The sequence below is a fragment of the Primulina huaijiensis genome, chromosome 18, assembly GCF_012295235.1.
Source record: "Primulina huaijiensis isolate GDHJ02 chromosome 18, ASM1229523v2, whole genome shotgun sequence".
NCBI classification, from domain to species: domain Eukaryota; kingdom Viridiplantae; phylum Streptophyta; class Magnoliopsida; order Lamiales; family Gesneriaceae; genus Primulina; species Primulina huaijiensis.
The window spans coordinates 2,980,767-3,000,590 of record NC_133323.1 but is presented as its reverse complement, the minus strand read 5'-3'; the positions used below and the strand labels follow the sequence as shown (position 1 = coordinate 3,000,590).

General features: G+C 35.7%; 4 protein-coding genes across 5 annotated transcripts; 3 read left to right on the top strand and 1 right to left on the bottom strand.

Annotated features, from left to right (window-relative positions):
- Positions 1-1,653: 1,653 nt before the first annotated feature.
- On the bottom strand, positions 1,654-3,955 carry LOC140965039 (polygalacturonase QRT3-like). The gene is made up of 4 exons (XM_073425080.1): positions 3,729-3,955; positions 3,170-3,400; positions 2,842-3,081; positions 1,654-2,742 (listed from the first exon to the last, which is right to left on the bottom strand). Exons 2-4 carry the CDS (start codon positions 3,365-3,367, stop codon positions 1,726-1,728), a joined length of 1,455 nt encoding a protein of 484 aa, XP_073281181.1. The 5' UTR covers positions 3,368-3,400; positions 3,729-3,955; the 3' UTR covers positions 1,654-1,725.
- Positions 3,956-5,662: 1,707 nt separating this feature from the next.
- Positions 5,663-8,910, top strand: LOC140963813 (phosphoribosylaminoimidazole-succinocarboxamide synthase, chloroplastic). Its single transcript, XM_073423222.1, has 12 exons — positions 5,663-6,054; positions 6,135-6,236; positions 6,348-6,477; positions 6,646-6,738; positions 6,810-6,898; positions 7,651-7,731; positions 7,928-8,017; positions 8,151-8,240; positions 8,320-8,370; positions 8,448-8,494; positions 8,571-8,628; positions 8,700-8,910. Exons 1-12 carry the CDS (start codon positions 5,761-5,763, stop codon positions 8,757-8,759), a joined length of 1,185 nt encoding a protein of 394 aa, XP_073279323.1. The 5' UTR covers positions 5,663-5,760; the 3' UTR covers positions 8,760-8,910.
- A 739-nt stretch (positions 8,911-9,649) lies between these two features.
- On the top strand, positions 9,650-14,106 carry LOC140963841 (protein SUPPRESSOR OF FRI 4-like). Of its 2 annotated transcripts, XM_073423294.1 has the most exons (7): positions 9,650-10,035; positions 10,360-10,460; positions 11,235-11,361; positions 11,639-12,051; positions 12,803-12,957; positions 13,069-13,122; positions 13,790-14,106. In XM_073423294.1, the coding sequence occupies exons 1-7, from the start codon at positions 9,839-9,841 to the stop codon at positions 13,859-13,861; spliced, it is 1,119 nt and encodes a 372-aa protein (XP_073279395.1). In that variant the 5' UTR covers positions 9,650-9,838; the 3' UTR covers positions 13,862-14,106. The 2 variants fall into 2 exon arrangements, with proteins under 2 accessions (XP_073279395.1, XP_073279394.1); XM_073423293.1 differs by having other exon boundaries at positions 9,651-10,035; positions 13,069-14,106.
- A 795-nt stretch (positions 14,107-14,901) lies between these two features.
- On the top strand, positions 14,902-18,354 carry LOC140963840 (GTP-binding protein ERG-like). Its single transcript, XM_073423292.1, has 8 exons — positions 14,902-15,517; positions 15,917-16,006; positions 16,321-16,466; positions 16,971-17,129; positions 17,198-17,264; positions 17,512-17,619; positions 17,704-17,843; positions 17,910-18,354. Exons 1-8 carry the CDS (start codon positions 15,002-15,004, stop codon positions 17,992-17,994), a joined length of 1,311 nt encoding a protein of 436 aa, XP_073279393.1. The 5' UTR covers positions 14,902-15,001; the 3' UTR covers positions 17,995-18,354.
- Positions 18,355-19,824: the final 1,470 nt, after the last annotated feature.

Genomic DNA, 19,824 nt, shown 5'->3' with positions numbered 1-19,824 from the left:
GGGAATTGGTTCAACAACACACGGGAATGAGCAGTACCAGTACACCACCTTCTTCTTACTATGCCAGCTGCGACCAGAAAGGCCCGATCACGCTTTGCTTCTCTAATTATTCCTCTTCATCGTCAACTTCTGAATCAGCTCCTGGGTTTATTCATCGAAACCAGTAGCTAGCATGTGGATCGCAATTATAAGGAACGGGTTGTTTCTTGTTTGTACATGGACAACATCGATCGGGTGTGTATCAATCTGGGTTAGTGAGCTTTAGAATATCAACGATACATATGATCCAAATTCCAATGTATGTATATATCAAAGATGTCATGCGTTTTACTGAATTATGAAATTTATGGTTGTGGCTGTTGAATTATTTGAAAACAAAAATGATGATTCTCATCGATCATATAGCAAAAAAGGATGTTTTTGTTAAAATTATGTTTTCTACCCTTTGTTTATACACTTCGAGTTTAACTACTTTCATGCCTAAATTGTGTTTATCTTTATAAATAACATTACTTACGTAAAATACTTTGTTGTTTCCACTGTCTTGTATAAAGTATGTTCCCAAAAAAATATGTCGTCACACAAGTTTTCTTTTTAATTAAAAATTATCTTCTTTCACAAGTTTTCGAAGTTTGGTTTCATGCGCTAACTTTGATTTTTTTTTTGGCTTTCGGCACAATTTCATCGGAATGTTCACGTGAGACTGGAAAATACTTATTTGACACTTAAAATCATTAGTTAGTATCAGCAATTTGACCAAACTAGCCTTATTATTGTACAAAAATCAAATTTCGAAAATTTAATGGACCAAAAACACAGTTGGACTAGTTAGTAGACTAAAAATGATTTTTTCCTAATTTATATATAAAGAATTTTAATGACGTTCAATAAAATGATTTAATTGAAAGTCATTAAAAATCTTTGATATCAAAGTGTAATTAGTTAGCGCTTTTTTTTATCATATGCACACTACGATGGTATTTGAGCAAACACATAAACTCTTTATAGAAGGTCTTACGGGTCAAATTTATAAGACATATATCCAACCCGAACCGACCCATGAAAAAATATTATTTTTATGTTATTACAAAGATAGATCTAATCAACTCATCTCACAAATATAGATCCACGATACATAAAACTAATCTTAATAAATTACTAACTTATATATTTTTATTTATTTAATTTTTTGAATGTTAACTTTTTCACTTTGCGAAAATCCCGATTTCCACGATTTATCGCATGTTCTTCAAATGATATTCGACTTGTTAACTTAATAAGATGGATGTATGACACTATTAATTGGAGTTTAACAAAGTCAATCCGCAAATGAGAAAGACTTTGTATACCATGACTAAGTACAATATTTACTTTTTGTTTGGTTTTCTTTCGAAAGATTTTAACATGTTAATTAGTCAAGTTCAAAAACACATGCAAGTGCAAGCTGGACTCACCCTCGGACCATAATACGTGTTCACACAATTTTATAATTTCAACTACTCTCGAGTTTAAATAAAACATGGAATTTGTAACTGTTGGAAATGAATCGAAGTCTACAAATTACTTAATTACGGCACAGTTAGGGGCGTAGTTAGAAATTTGTCAATAACAGATAATATGATATCATAGTATGTTTATACATCTTTCGGAATATGTAATACGAAACAAAACCTTATGTTTCAAATTCTCTCTCATTCTGATAATCGGAAGGAGGGAACTAACTGATCAAGGTCCCCCTTGATCCGCGGTGATATGTACACTTGCAGAAACTGTTGTCTGCGATTGAATCACTACTTTGTTACTCGATATGTTTCTCAAAGCATGGACTGGGAAAGAGGTGGCGTCATCTGCGATGAATGTGTAATATGCACGCTTAATAAGGTCTGGAAACACCAGCGCTGAGTTGAAATCTGCCTCCCATAAGCTACTGTTTCCTTGAACGATTCTTCTTGCAATTGTTGATCTAAGATTCATTCCGTTCACGTTATTCCCATCAATCACAACTTGATCAATCTGCTTGAAAGCGCCATTCGTCTGATCTAATTGCACTGTGTCGATTCCCTTGTAGGAGCCAGTGAACATGTTATCCACTATGTTCACTCCACTCACCACACCCTTTATGGATTTGAAGACAATGTATGCATCGCCGAGGAAAAAACTATTGGATATGGTGAGTTGCACTGGATCTTCGGCCACAATGCCAGTATAATCTAAGTAGGAATTCACAATCCGTGTCTGTGCTAATCCTGGGAGTTTAATATAAATTCCTGTTCCACCAAAACCAGTGGCCTTGTTGTAGCAATGGACCGCGGTTATGGTGTTGGCTTGACCGGAGAGCATAATTCCTATGGCCGCAGAAAACACAACGACATCTGTGATTGAATTATCATTTCCCGCCAGTTCGATTCCTATGCCTGTAACGTTCCTCTCTGCAGGATCACCACCAGCGGTGATGTGTTGTCCCACAGTCGAATGTCTGATAGAGGTTTCGTGGCCACCTTTTACAGAGACACCTACTGTACTAAAATGGGTTATATAACAGTTGTCAATATTTATCCTCAGAGATTTAACTACTTGAATTCCTCCACCGCGATAGTTACAATTCAGCAAAAGATCTCGTAGTGTCACAAACTCGAAGTAATAATCCGAATCCGATCCATTTGTCGAGGCGGCCGGTGATAAGTCTATTAAATAGCTGTCATTTGGGAATTCGTTTGATGCCATTAGTGACCCTCCTTGAATCTGTTGTCAAATGTGCATATATACTTTATATTCATATCTGTGATTCGGGGGAATCATTACTAATCAGTTTAAAAGAAATTTCATGCAAGAACTACTCACAAACAGGTTTCCTCTTCCAGGGACAGGGAATTGGATCGGACGACTGATCAAGTAATTGCCACCATCAAGATCAATGCGCGCGCCCCCAAGATTCACAATTCCATTCATCAAGAACCCACTACCCGGTCCGTTAAGTGCATCAGATACAGCTGCAATAATAGCATTCGTGCTGTCTGTTTTCCCTGTCGGGTCTGCTCCGTAAGATGTCACATGATATACATGAGTAGTTGATGCATTAGCCTGCGCCAAACAACAATTATTGATCATTAATCATCGGCATATATCATATCAACAAACTAGAGTTCCGATGATTTTTCTTGGTGCTTACTGTGTTCAACGGCAGCGAAGCTTTATGTTTTGGCACGTGATGGCGTCGATTCGGAACATGTCCACTGGAAATTATATTTACATCAACCTTGGGGTGTGCATACACTTGTGTTGTAATAAAACTGACAAATCCAATTACAATCATAAGCTGCAAGAAAATTGAATTCTCCATTCTTCCGATCATCTCCCTCCCTTGCATGCTGCCGACGCAACTCACCACAATGTCGGGAAACTGGAATAATTTTCGTCAGTGTTGATATATATATACACACACCACAATAATTTCTCTTGGTGTTTAACTTTTACAATGTCCTAAGAAAAAAATATTTAGTCATAATATATGACTCATACTCACATGCTAATAATTTCACTATCCAACGATAGGTTAAAACGATGAAGAATATAAAATATGCATATTTATAACATTAACGCTTTGTAACACTTGAGTCAAATGTTTGACACAACGAAATAAGGTAATGAAATGATAACTAGGTGGAAATCGAACTTGGTCACGAGGCAAACGTACACCAGAGAAACATTAAATCAGAGAATTTCGATACCTTTGTTGTATTAAAAGTTTGCTGAAATTACGTCAATTCAAATAAAATCCAACTTTCAACATGTACTGTACAGGTATGTGCCTACAAGAAAGAATATTTGCTTTTCCTTCTGTCAATTGACGAACATTTCCTTTATGACTTGTAGAACCGTAAAAAATTAATGGGAAATCCTATCAAAGATCCAGTTAGAATCTTGAAATATATATGATACATGAGGTATATAAACTTTATAACCCAAATTGGTAAGAGTTCTGCGTTTTTCTAGCACCACCATTCCACAGAAAATATGACATTTAAGGTCCGTAATGATCTCCTTATCATTGTTTTTGATTGATTGAGAAGCATTCATGTGAAATTTGAGATAAAGTTAATTGCTATCCGGTAAATGGATATATATTTTTTTGGCGACGAGGAAGGAGTCGAGATTCCGGAAGTTGGAAAATTAGTGTATTATCTCTTTAATTAGAAATTATTTTTTTAAGAAAACAATGACATAAAAATTAAGTGTGAGACCTTAGAGTAACTACATTATTAAGTGTGAGATCTCTAGAGTAATTACATTAGAGGACACTAAAATATTTAATTCCATAATTATCTTTCTTAACTTACTAAAAACCTCTTCAAGTCACTCTATATTTTACATAAAAAATTATAAACAAAACTTCTCTTCTAAATCGAACAACTCTTCTAAATTGAAAATAATTGTGTGTTAATTGTTTAGTGTTATTTGATCAAATTAAAAATAATAATAGCACATGCCACGTGTGTAAATCTTTTACTAATAATTATTAACCCGCTACCCGGTAGTTTGAGCGCACTGCGCATGGGATATTGCTGCAATAATTGCATTGGTGCTGTCTACTTTTCCTGTTGAATCTGCTCCATAAGCTGCCACATGAAACATCTGAGGAGCTGCTGCATTAGCCTGCACACAGCACAGTACAACATGCTTGTCATGATCATAGCGACAATTAAATCGGTGCTCAAAGATTTGTAAGGCACTTACAGCACCCAATGCAGAAACCAAACCCGTTTAATTTGAAGTAGTATCATAATTACCATCACCTTTTGCCTAGGTGGTCATGCCCATACACCGCGTGTACCGTGATGAAACTGAGCCAGAGCATGGCTATTCTCGATTTCTCCATTTCTTTGGCTTGGGAACAGTCGAGGGACTTTTCGTGAATATCGATTTATACGACATGCACAATTATATGGAGAGTGCTGACATAGCTTGCTAGCTACTTAGTAGGTTAGGAAAGGTAGAAATATATATAGAGATGTTAAGAAATTTGATTAACTATAACACATGGAAAGAGAGGGCACCAACTGTAACAAATTAACAAGTAATTTGAGATTAAAGGAGAGATTTATTCTAACGCGTGATTGTAAAACTATGTGCATAGAAATTAATTCATGAATCATTGCTAGAAATCACTCTAATGACACTCCTCAAGCAAGAATCGTGTGTAAACTAATTATACCAATAGAGTAGCAAGCATTTTGGATAGTTGGTTTTGTATATGAGTCATGCTAAAAAAAATTAATACAAAAATTTCATTTATCAAAATCTCATTATAAATCACACCCAAAATCTCACAAACTAATAACAAAACATCATTGTATAATTGTTGTAAATATCTTCGATTTTTCCTTTTTATAAATAAAAAATTGAAATATCCAAGAGATAATATGGTTCGCCACCTCCGAATAAAGCTCGAGCCGAGCATTCATGATGCAGGAAGAAATGTGATACCCTCATGGATGATCCATTATCAAGGTCTTCAAATTCGGGTTTTGGTAGCTTTCAAGTGCTGATCCGAAAGATACAACTTTCTCCTAAGCCGACCGCGGTTCATTCTGCAGGGGCTGTCCCTCAAACCTTCATCCGAAAATGCGTTTAGTCCATATGATATCTAGGTTTAATAGAATTTTCTCCTTTTAGTCCTAGTTATATTTTGGATCTCTCTTATATTTGTCACAATTGACAAACGCACGCATTCCAGAGGAAACAACAGCAAGCGCAAAAAGAATGGTTGAGTGTCGATGCATAAACCTAGCCGCAAAAAACCCCTTTCTCCAAAGTAATTTCGATTCATCAAGATTCCTATTATCATCATCTGCAAATCGAACAATTGTACTCAAAAGTTTTAAGTTATCTGCATCATCAATGGAAGGCCAGCCGCCGCGCTCTGTTGAAGTCTTGACCACTATCGATCGGAAGAATCAGTTGATGAATGCTATCAAAGATTCGCTTTCCAGCTGCCTGTCCGAGACTCATCTCCATTTAACTGTTCCTGGTATTCAATCCAAAACCAGAGGCAAGGTGAATTTACTGTTTCGTATTTCTCCACAGGACCCATTGAGAAATGATTCTTGCTGAATAGAAAAATGTAATCTTTGAAGGTTAGAGATATTTATGACTGTGGAGACTATCTTGTACTTGTCACAACTGACAGGCAAAGTGCTTTCGATAGGGTTCTTGCTTCAATCCCTTTCAAGGGTCAGGTAATTGTGGTGCCTAGTGTGAACGAGTCCATGCCCTATGTTTTGTCCGCACTGAGCTTTATGTCAGTAGCAGGTTATTTTAGGTTTTTAATTGCATATTGATATCTGCAGGTGCTCAATGAAACAAGTTTGTGGTGGTTTGATAAAACTCGGCACATAATTCCTAATGCAGTTGTTTCCTCTCCAGATAGAAACGTCACTATTGCAAAAAAATGTGTCGTATTTCCTGTTGAATTTGTTGGTGAGTAATTCAATTAATGTTCTTTTTCTTGTAGCAGCCAGTGTTTTGGGGTGAGTTATAAGCCTTTTGCAGAGCGCTATTCCTTGCACGAAATAGAGTTATTATACCTTTCTTTTTATCGTGGATTATCTATCTGGAATGCCAATTGACAATGCTTCTTGTTCGTAGTTAGAGGCTATGTGACTGGAAGTACTGATACATCACTTTGGACTGTCTACCAGAAAGGCATTCGGAACTACTGCGGAAATGCTCTTCCTGATGGTGAGGCTTGGGATTGAATAGACGATTTATGCTAATTTTTTAATTGACACTTCTGCGTTTATTTGTAATAGATTTGGTGAAAAACCAAAAGTTGCCAGCAAATATACTCACACCGACCACTAAAGACGTAGATCATGATGTTCCCACAACTCCCAAAGAGGTTTGCTTTAACCGATTATATTCTTCTTTTAGTAACTTCGTTAATCGTTTCTAACTTAAATTAAATATGCTTGTGTGTTTAAAATATCCCTCAATATTTTTATATTTCTTGAATGTCTAGATCCACAAACTATCCCGCTCTTAGGACCTTTATGTATTTCAATGTACTTTTTTCGTGCAACACCGAGACAATGTCACTTCCCCATAAAAATATCATGCAGATGATTTGTCATCCGATGGATTGACGGTTTTGAGGGGGCGGCATTCAAAAAATAGTATTTTAGGTAAATAAGAGCACATCTGACCGTGGAAGTCAATCGCTTGCTTTGTTCGTGAAGAGAATTACAAACAGATAATTCTTTGATTGAAACTGAAAGACAAGGGACTTCTTTAGTTGTGTATGCTTGAACAAAAGTCTAATCTTATCCAACTTTTGTGCCAAAACATACTGAATTGATGCTAAAAAAATGAAAAAAAATGAAAACCGAAGTGTGCCAAATTTTGGCATATGGAGATGCTAAATGTCGTCCATAGCATAAGAAGATCCTTGTAGGGAGGGATCCATGAAGGTTCAACCATTCTCCTTGTTTAATTACAAGCAATATTGTGGTAAAGGACTTATAGTTAGAAGCATCTCCTTATTTTCAAAATGAAAGAAGCTTATTTGTACCAAGGCTGCCATTCATACAAACTTAAAACATCTAATTATGCATGTTCGTGTACATTTGCTCATGTTCGTGATTTGCGTGACAGATTGTTCAGCGGGGAATGATGACTCAAGCTGACTATGACGAAGCAAGTGAGGCTGCATTAAAGCTATTCAAGTATGGGCAGGTGCTTATTGTTGAAATTTCATGTTTTTTCCTTCACGCAATTCCTACGTTTTTGTTGCTTATTGAGATTGACTTGTAATTAAGCATCATCTAAACATAATAGTCTCATTGTATAGCAGGTTTTCGCTCATGCACTGGGTGTTTTATTGTTCATAATATTTTAATCGTCCATAAAGTTTATGTTTTTGGTATTGCAGCGCATTGCCTTGGAACATGGTCTGATCTTGGTTGATACCAAATATGAATTTGGAAAGGGATCTGATGGTTCGGTGGTTTTGATTGATGAGGTTATTTGTCTTATGCTTGTACCTGAAATAGATGCATGTCAATGCTCAATCAATGGCATGCATTCACTGAATAATTTATCTTAATGGCATGCATTCACTGAATAATTTATCTTTTTAATTTGTCAAACGTTAGGTTCATACACCTGACTCAAGTAGGTATTGGATCGCTGATTCATACGAGGAGCGGTTTCGAAATGGTCTAGAGCCTGAAAACATCGACAAGGTTCATGATGGTGACCTGATTTGGAGCCATTACAACATGCTTATGTCCACTATAATTTTATTTTCTAAATCTTTGGTAGGAATTTTTGAGGCTGTGGTTTAGAGATCACTGCAACCCTTACGAAGATGAGGTAAATTACTCAATATATAAATATGCTTATTTCTCTTTTTTTTTCCCTGTTGAATATAACTCTGGGAACATTCTTAGGTCCTGCCCGAAGCACCCGAAGAACTCGTTTCTGAATTGGCTTGGCGGTATTATAATTTCCATATTTTGTCGAGCTTTATTTTATATAATTCAATACTAAAACGGTGCGCTTGATGACTACAGGTATATCCTCTTGTACGAGACTATAACAAAATCAAAATTCGAGATTCCCGTCTCGCAGGTTAGTGGAAATGTATCTTATAGTGCGACTTATCATATACTTCTTAATGTGAAATTTTGGGTTTTGTGCAGGATCCCATACATGATCGAATATCTGAAAATGTTTCACGGGCACTTCTGTCTGTATCTTAGAACAATCAGATTGACGCTTCTTCCATTTGATTCTTTTACAAGGAACTCACCCCCCATCCATCCGCAGTAAACTACTATATATATATATATATATTATGGGTATTTCTTTATTGAAAGTTAAATTTGGCTAATACATAGTACTGCGTTATTGTGATTCATGTCTCTCGTTGTTGTCTCAAATCTCAATAGCTCACGCACCGCCATACTTGATAAGGTCATCTTACTACATTATCTATCATAAAAATTATTGAAATCTAGGAACTTGCAATGATATACCAACGACGTGACACATGCCTTGGGTGTATAAAACATTTCATTTATTGTTTGTGTCTAATACATTTTTTTTTCAAAAATTATTATGGTTTTATTATCTTTGTACAAAATAAATATTTGGTATAGCTGTGAATTTTTTACATTTAAAATGACGGATAAATAAATTTAAAAGTTATTTATTCTATTTTGTAGACGATAGTTGAGAAAATTATGGGAACAAAAATTTGATGAGATAACTAAAATTATTACTTAATAAATACACGGAGTGAGATTTATATATGATATAGCATGTTGAAGAAAAATTGGAAAAACATAATATAGTTGCTATAGAATTGCCCAAATTATTATGTTGGGTTTTTTTTATTTTTACTTATTATTATCTAAACTTTAACAATTAATCTACTATTTTAGGTTAATTTAAATTAACAAACAAATATTTTATTTTTTTGTTTACAATATTCTTTTTAACTATTTTTGAGTATTTATAATTAATGATCGATAAATTATATTTGATTTTAATTATGATTTATCAAAAATTATAAAAAAATATTTAATTAAATTGAAGATTTTTTTGAAACTATTAACCAACAATGTAGAAGAGTAAATAAATGCTCCACCGGCACAATATCTTCGGGCTTTTATTTGGTCGGTCGGGCCAATTATGAGAATAATCGACCGCTTCTCTCCGAAACCCTAAATTGTTTCCTTTCCCCCAGAAATACTTCATTAACCGAAACGCAAGACAACTTGTCGAACAGGATCTCGGAGAGAAAGGGAAGAATCGAATCGAACAGAGCGGGTATCCGATGGGGAAAAAGAAGAAGAGAGGATCTGTTGATAAGATGTGGTGCTACTACTGCGACAGGGAGTTCGAGGACGAGAAGATATTGGTGCAGCACCAGAAGGCCAAGCACTTCAAGTGCCATGTTTGCCACAAAAAACTCTCCACGGCGAGCGGCATGGCCATCCATGTCCTCCAGGTTCACAAGGAACAAGTCTCCCAGTCAGTGTCTCTCTTTTTCATCTTGTCCTCCACCCACACACAAGCACGAGCATTCGCCATAAGCTGTTCATATTAGTTAACCTTTTTTGGGTTTTCAATGTCGATTTTAATGCCAATTTTGTTCTACTGAGACCTGGGCATTGAATGTTTAGCTTTCGTTTGTTCATTTAAATATACTGGGGGATACCTAGGGTTTCTGTGATAAAGCATTAGCGTTAATTCCAGGAAAATTGATATCGGTGATTTACTCAAGTTGTCAAGTTTCCATAGGAATGCTTAATTTTGTATTTTTTTTCCTTAATTATACGATTACATTCCTCACAGAGTTCCAAATGCAAAACCTGGAAGGGAATCAACAGAGATTGAAATTTATGGAATGCAAGGAATTCCACATGATGTTCTCGCTGCTCATTATGGAGAGGAAGGTATGCTTTATATTGTGCATGTTCCCTTGAATCAGGTTTGACATCACTTTTGGTTTGGTTTAGTATTAATCGGTGTACCATCTACAGATGATATCTTGTTTGGCTCATTTTTTCCAATGTTCTCCTTATATTTTCCATGTGGTAGGGAAAACACATACCATCCTATTTCAAATGACAGTCAGCTTTACAGTTCTCCTCCATCTGCTATCTAAATTTTTCCTTACTCAATGAAAATATCTTTTCTTTGCACTGCACACTACTAAAGCTTTGAACGGATATCAGGACCCATGAGATCTGAACTCCAGCAGTGGATTCGAGTAGATGTTTATTGTTCCTGTTGCTGGCTGTTCCATTTTTATGGATGGGGCGGTCCATGGTATTTTATATTGTCTGATTTATTAGGTGGGATATATTGAAAGAGAAATAACTGAAACCAAACTGAACTAGACCATTTTTTTAATGGTTTCTTTTACAATCTCTTTTGCCTTCAATTCAATTCATCATTAAATTTAGTTCTGCTTGGAGAACCAAAGAGTTAGGTCAGTGAGCCAAAAAACTCAATTGAATCTGTTCAGTGTGAAAATCATAACGCGCTCTAATATCTTGAAATTAAAATTTGGAATTTTATGAAGTTTTAAGCTTTATATTATTCTTCAGTTGATAGTTGAACCTTAATATTTAGATGGCTCGGTGATTGAATTTTGCTGCAATTACTGATTTGTGTCTCTATCAGGCTGATACCCTTATGATTACTATTATTATTATTTTTTACAGAGCAAGAGACTCCTGCAAAAACAGCCAAAGTTGATCTTGCATCATCTCAAATTGTTGGCAGTGTGATTCCGGGAACAATTGGTACTGGATTTCCTCCCCGGCCTACTCTGGGAACAATGCCTCCCTTGTATGTTCTTGTCTACTTAAATTTCATTGAACTTTACTTTGTTCTGTGTATAAAATACAATAACTTTGAGAAAGTGAAAAAAGAAAGAAAGATGGATTGATTTTTTTCCTTGCATTGTTAGTATCTGAGAATGTACATACATCGAAAATGCTATTCTATGCTTGTGAATTGTCAAATAATGCAACCAATAAATGTAATTCCTTTTATTCTTAAAAACATCATTATCTTTTGGAAACATTACCATTGTTGAGCAAATATAATTTCCTTATGAATGCAGTTATCCACGAGTTCCTGTGCCTCCTGCTGGTTGGCCGGTTCCACCTCACCCACAACCTTGGTACCCACAACATCCAGCTGTTTCTGTTCCTCCTGCTGCTCCTTTGCCGCAACAACCTTTATTTCCTGTGCAGAATGTGAGGCTCTCTGTACCACCTGCAATGCCCCCTGGGCATCAACAGTCATTACTAATTGCTCCTCCGGGGATGCCTACCGCTACACCCGACATTTCTGTGTCTCAACCTTTGTTTCCTGTTGTTCCTAACAATAGTGTTACTTCTCAAAGTTCGCCATTTTCTGCTACTATGCCTCCAATGAGCCTACCATCTAGTACTTTTGTTATGAAGAGCGCAGAGTCCAACTTTGGAGGCAGCACATTGCCACCTAATAGCTTTCATACGTCGGGAATTTCAGGTTTTATATTCTTTTCATTCTCTTTTTCTCTTAAATGTTTTTGACCTTGCTCTTTTTATCTGGTTTGGACAATAATTTACTGTTAGTTTTGTTCCAGGTCAGAATGAAATTATAAACCACCGGGTTTTTTTGGAATGAATTTAGTTAGAATGTAACTGAAGCATTGGCTGAGTTGAATAATGCCTTGATAACTAAACACTTCTGCTGGAAGAGGCTATTGTATCTTTGATCAGAATGAAATTAATACCAGGTTTTTTAGAATGAATTTAGTTAGAATGTAAGTGAAGCGCTGGCTGAGTTATTATGCCTTGATAACTAAACACTTCTGCTGAAACAGGCTATTACATCTTTGGTCAGTTGGCTACATTTATGAGTTATACTTCTAGTTGTAGTGATTAAATTTATTTGATTTTTTAACAATACATTTATTAAGGAATTGTTTCAGTTTTAATGCCATGACATAGTATTTATATTTATGGAAAGATTTCTATTTAATTGCAGTATATTTTTTATTTGAGTACACGGGAAAAACATTTGGGTTTTTTACTATTAGTTTGTAGGAAAATAGGAAATCAACAATGTTGATACTGGTGCTAACTGCTAAGTATGGGCAGAATGCTAATGTTTCTGTTGGAGGACACAAATCAAATTGTTCTTAATGTTTTTACTGTTTTTTGGTCCTTTAGACATCACAACTAAAAATATACCGTGTTGTGTCTAAAGTATTGTCTTCTACAATTGTTTATTACAGTTGTAACACCCGTAAATTCACATTCTTATGCATCTGGCCCAAATACTGGTGGGCCTTCTATCGGACCTCCTCCGGTAATTGCAAACAAGGCTCCAGTTTCCCAGCCTGCAACAAATGAGGTTTATTTAGTCTGGGATGATGAGGCAATGTCCATGGTTAGTAATTTTCTTTTCTTATCTGAAGTTTGTTTATGGAATGCTTTCTAGTGCTTCACCTTCATTGGACTGTGGAGTCATTGCACTCATTTGTGATATAAATTTTTTCAGGAGGAAAGAAGAATGTCCTTATCGAAGTATCAGGTGCACGATGAGAATAGCCAGGTAAGTCATAATTGCCTAAAGCTAATATTCTTCTGTGGATGGTGGTTGAGTCACTCAACCCAGGTGGTCCCGCATTGCATTTTGTCGTCTAAAAAGTTCTTTTTTTTTTTTGTCCGTAATTCTGCATGTACTTTTATTTACTCTGCTATCAAAATAAAAATACACCAAGAAAAACATCTTAGCAATTTGATTGATACGTTTCTACATTTTCAATCCCATTGATGCGATGAGATGTTTTATCTTACTTGGCCATTCTCCGGTTGGCAAGCAATTCCACCAATTTTGAGGTCAACAAAGGTTCAAGTAGGTATTTTCGTTATCTTTGCTAACGATTAGTAATTTAACTTGTATAATCACTCCAGGGCTCTCGAAGCTTGTTAAATATTAAGATCAGAATCTGTGCATTTGCTCTGTAGAAATTCTATCTATTCTATTTTTTGAACTCTCATTGTGATTGATCACAAAGTCTTGGGTTTGCTGGAACTACCATTTTTCCCGTTCATGTTGTACGATATTAAATCGATGTGGATTCAATAGTCCAGGTCAGCCCTTTTTGCAAAGTTTGGTATCTACCGACTGTAAGCTAAGCTTTACTTTTCCAGTGCTGATTACGAGAATGCCTGCTGTTTTTGTTCCCTAATAAGTTCTGACGGATTGTGTGTTTCAGATGAGCTCAATTGATGCTGCAATAGACAGAAGGATATCAGAGAGCAGGCTCGCAGGTCGCATGGCTTTTTAGTGATAATGCATGAGTGGTGCAGCAGCTGGGAATGCATCTTTTCGAGTCCTACTTTTAACATTGGTCGGAGAACTTGCTGTTACCGTTTTTTAGTTGATTTATTGTATTCTTTCGGGATCAGGTCTCGGGATAAATGCTATTTTATACCGTTGACAAAATTTAATATATATTTTCTTGAATTCTTAGGATCTGAAAATGATTCTCTCTTTTCATGTTTTGCAATAAAAGCCAGTCTGATTGTATCAGTGTTGAAGCTCCAGTAAGTGCGCCTACTCATTTTTTTTTATACCAAATCTGTTCTTTTCTCATTTGGTGATGTTATGCCATTGTCTGTAGCCACACTTCATTATGACTCTTTCCGTTATTCTGCTTACCCTAACTATGTCGATTGACATTGTTGTCGACTGATTTAAAACCCAGTATTTGGTATGCTTGAATGACTAGCGAATTTTTTGAATCAGAGCAGGTGTTTTTTTTAGCACAATCTGAAACCAAAATCAACGCACGCCCTTTATAAATTGAACAATATGTAAACAAAAACAATTCTTTATCCGGATAAGTAGAGCTGGACTCTATGTCGTTCATAAGTTGGTCGGAACAGAAAACTGTAGTTTGGTTTTAGCTTGAATTGGTCTCACTTTTTTGATATTTTTGTTTTATATATTAAGATTACAGAGAGATCGATTACAAAGGTAAAAAGTATGAATTTGAAAGTTCATGTAATGATATACTGATTCTAATTCAGTTGAATCTATATATTCGATTTCGATTCCATCTCTTGATTAATTTTTTTAATGTATTTCACAGTTTTTAAAATCAAACCAAAAGTCGGGGTATTTTTCTCTTGTTCTATTTTTCCCACTCTCGACCTCATAACTATGATTTCAAATTTGTTAACAAGCTCCTCTCTTTTTTTTTCCCTCGTGAACATAATTTTAATTAATCATTTAACAAGGCTTGATTTTTCGAAATAATTACTTCTTTTTTCACGAAATGACCATCATGCCCCAACTACGTAGCCTCCCTTCACTCAAAACCCTTTCCAATATCAAAAACCCTTTCGTCTAAACAAAACACACATTTCTTCTTGGCAACTTCGACACGGATTTTGCTGATTCACGCGTCTATTTTCTTCAAATTATGAAAGTCGTTCGGGCGCCATTGAGACCACTACGGGCCTCACTCTGCTCCGCTCAATTCACCTTACTCATTTCTCCCTTTTTACATCGCCTTTATTCGGCCGAGCCTCAGCAAACTGATCCCTTTTCTTCCACAAATTCTGGGGATTTTGAAGACCCACAAGAACCCGTATTTGATAGCTCCCATTATCCCGACTTCAATGTTGATTTGAAACCCAATGATGGTGATAATAATACTTGTAATGATGATGCAACTTGGTCCAATAGATACAGGGACACTATAAAAAGCAAAGTTTTTGGGGAGGATGTGTCGCATTTGAGAATCTTGAGGAGGGATGAGGAGAAGAAGAACAAGGCCGCCGCTATGGCAAAAGCTCTGCTGGAGCCGTGTCTTGATGAAGAAGATGAGGATGATGATGTGGAGGTGGGGGAGGTCAAGGAGGAGGACCAGAAGTCTCTGTCTGTTGCCATTATCGGGGCTCCCAATGCTGGAAAATCTGCTCTCACTAATTTCATGGTCCGTTTCTGTTTCTTTTTTTTTTTTTCGTTTTCGCTTTGCCTTCTGTTAAAAGCTTTGACCTTTGTGTTTTGGTCATGGTCGAGGGAATTTTTCAAAGAAAACGTTTGTTGGTTAACTTGCATCCTTGCTCTAGATAGACTAATCTAGAGTAAGCAAGCTATTGAGTAGTTTATTGAGTGCTGATGCATTTGTTTATTGGCTGCTTACTTTTATTGTGATCTAAGAACAATTGCAATTGGTTCAATGTTTTTGGCAGTTTTATTCTGCTACTGTTCTTGCGTTTCATGTAGCTATGTTGGTATTTGATATCGGCCACGTTTTTTTCTCAATATGATGAAGAGAAATCATTTACACAGGTAGTTACCAGATTTGTCATCTTTATTGATTATTTTTCAGGTTGGGACTAAAGTTTCAGCAGTTTCACGGAAGATAAATACTACAACGCATGAAGTGCTGGGAGTTTTGACTAATGGCGATACCCAAATTGTACGTTTAGATCTGACTACTTGATTCCCTTCAGTTTTTTATTTTGTGCATAGATTCCCTTCAGTTTTACCAGTATCATCTGAGAGCATATTTGTTTGACTATGCACTTCTGGTGTTTTATCTCCTTGATCTGATTTTTCAGTAAGTATATTTTCTATATGGTGCCCATTTTAAATTCACTGGAATGTGTTCTTATGTTTTAATCCTTCACATTAGGAATAATATAATAAAATGACTCTTTAGAAGAATATTTAATTGCCCCAAATCTAATTACTACTGTTGATGGTTTCCAACTAATTGTGATATTCTTTCAGTGTTTTTTTGATACACCAGGTCTTATGCTCAAGAAAAGTGGATTTCCTTACGATGACATCAAAGTCCGGAATGAAAGTGCATGGAGTTCTGTTTACTTATATGACGTTCTGATAGTTATTTTTGATGTGCACCGGCATCTCACCAGGTTTGGCTTTTCTTTCAGTAATTTGGTTAAATCTTTTATAATGTGCTGATTATTTTTTCTGATGTTCCCCAATATCTTGTTGGTACAGGTCCCTTGTTCTAAATCTGATGTGATTTCTTGAAGCTATACTGTAGATATTTTATATACGAAGGATGGAATATGTTCATAAGTAGTCATTTGTTCATATGATGCACATAAATTTATGTGTGGTATTTTTTTAGAAGTTTGTGGTTTCTCATTTTACTTAACCAAAGGCTCTGTCAGCACTGAAAGACATGAGTATCCGTTTCTCTGTAAGTTGTATTATACAGAAACATAGTGAACTGTGTTACTGCCACATATCAGGAAACTCATAAGTTGCAATTCTAATGATAAATTTAGATATGAGTGTGATGTTTTCAACTTGCAGTTGTTTCACTGTTTTGCTCTGGTGTATCCTTGGTTTATTACGTGGCTTGTGAAGTGTGAAGGTGTGACTTTTCTTCTTGTTTTTCATGAATCTAGACCTGACTCAAGAGTGGTGAGATTGATTGAAAGAATGGGGTCAATAAAGTACCCAAACCAGAAGCGTGTGCTATGCATAAATAAGGTTGATTTAGTCACAAAGAAGAATGATCTTGAAAAAGTTTCCGAGGAATTTAGAGACCTTCCTGGATATGAAAGGTAATTACTTTATCTCCAGTTGACTATTCATGAAAACGATGCCTGATGTTACTCTTAGTGCTTGCTAGGTACTTCATGATTTCAGGACTGAAGGGTGCCGGAGTGAGAGATCTTACTCGATATTTAATGGAGCAGGTAGTTATTAGTTAACGGGCATTAAGTTTAATAGATCATAGATTCCAACACTCAGGACGAAAAAAGTTTGTAAAAATTCATACAGTGTTCTGCATTTCTGTAACTTTTGTTTCTCGTTTTTCTCATTTTTTTTAATCAGTGAAAATTCGTTGTATTTCCTACTTTTTTCTATGTTTCTATGCACATAACAAATAAACGAAATGAGAACCCCTCTAGCTTTACAATTGGCTCTTGTATTTATGGTTAGGCAGTAAAAAGACCATGGGACGAAGAACCCATGGGCATGAGTGAAGAAGTTATGAAAAACATATCACTAGAAGTTGTAAGAGATAGATTGTTGGATCATGTGCATCAGGTAATTAATACTTGCATTGTATTATTTGTTTTGATGCCGGATGTGGGAGACAAGTGAGTGTTTATTAATTTTCCGCAAACATAGGAAATACCATATGGCATTGAACACCGTTTGATGGGGTGGAAGGAATGGAGAGACGGTTCTCTCCGGATCGAGCAACATTTCATCACTCACAAGATAAGCCAACGCAAAATTTTAGTTGGGAGTAAAGGGTCCAAAATAGGGTGAGCATGTTCATCATTTTTTCTCATAATTTTAATGGTTCTGCAAATAATAAAATAATGATGCAGGCGGATAGGCATGGAAGCTAACGAGGAGCTACGTTCTATATTCAAGAAAAATCTGCATCTTATTCTCATGGTTAGAGTTAAATGATGCAAGGAATCATCATATGCGATTATGCGCTGTAAATTAACCAACCAGCTGGTGTGTGTACAGAAGCCAGAAGGGATTGTGAATTATACAGAATTATTTCTTAAGTTGATAAAGTTTAGTATGGAGTGAATTAGCTCATTGCATTGAAAGAACCAAAGCTAAGGGGAATACATTGTTGAGGAAGAGCCGTGAATGCAGGTTCACAAGCAAAAGCATGCGAGTATGGACTGGAAAATAATCTGTGACATGCAACTTGGACTTGGTGTACAATGATGTTTAGGTATCTTCTTTTGGTATTTTAATGTCTGAATTTTTATATTTAGCTAAGGATCAAAGTTATAAAATTGTGGTTTTTTTAAATACCTAATATCAGTGTTCTAAAACTCGGGCTAGGTGACCGCCTAGGCGTTAGGATTTGTTGGTATTGAATGGATTTGTTGGTATTGAATTAAATCAGAACCTGACATAAGAAAAATTACATATTTCTGCTTTTAATTTTTTTTATAGGAAACGATATTTTATTAATAATAAAGTTAAAAGGAGTACATCAGTGGACTAGAAGTTCACTGTCATAATGTAGCACACAATATTAGAACTAACTTAGTGATACACATATTCCCAATTTCTCATTAAATCGAAAATGGAGACATTCTTGAAATCTTTATGAGTGTCAATCTACATAGCAATATTAATCTTGATTTTTTCCCAGCACTTTTCTATATTTGCTTCAATCTCTTCGAAAATTCTTCGGTTTCTCTCCAAGCAAACCGTCAAACAAATGCAATGAACCACGACATGCCAAACTCTGTTAGCAGTCTGCTGTCCCAAATCCATATTGAATAAGTCCTTTGTTGACTTAGGTATAATCCAAACCAACCGCAGCTTTGCTTTTATTTATCTTCTTTGTCTGCTTACGTCTGGAAGCATGACTTACATGTAATTTTTATTTATTTATTTTGATTTATCTTAGATTGTCTATTATCATGACTCATTTTGACTCATTTTAAATAGGATGAATGAACCAAATGTTAATTAGATTTTAACAAAGTTTGAGCTGCAATTTATTCTAAGAACCATTACAACTTATCGATGCAAATGCATTTTGGGGGAAGACGTACTAAGAAGTAACTCATGGAATTACAAGAGTGATGAAATAGACCCCGTCATCTTGAACGAGTTACTGCCAGGAATACAAGCAGAAGTGCGTGCTCCGCTTCAGCCACAAAATCAGGCGAAAACATTGAAAAGGGGTTCCAGTATTTTTTTCACTTTTTTTTACCAGTTTGGTAAACCAAAAGGATCTCTATAATTACAAAACATAATCAAAATGCCCTCCCTATAAAATAAGGAGATTGATTCTGCACATATTTGATGGGATTATTCGAAGCTACCCTGAGGGTAGTGAATAGATCCAATTGCCGATTTAAGATTCGGGCCATTGGATCAACTCGAGCATGTTGCTTCTATCACGATTTCATTGCGTTTGATTTTACATGATTCTATCCTAATTTCGTAGAAACTGATTATGTTTTTATTTGATGCAATCTTCCTGATGGTTAGAAGATATTGTTCATAACCAGTGTGCTCACCAAACCATCCAGCTATTTCTTTGATAGGCCTGCGTTGTCGGAATGTAGGGCATAATAATCAGAGTCTATTGTCCAGCATCTCCCTGTTTGATAAAGTGTTTGAAGCAATTCACAAACCTTGATTAATTTTAATAAATATTTTTATTTTGAATTCAGATGATGAATTAAATATGTAAAAAAGTAAACACAAACATTCGTCATATCGTATCTTTGACGTTCTCCAACCTCTAATAAAAAGAAC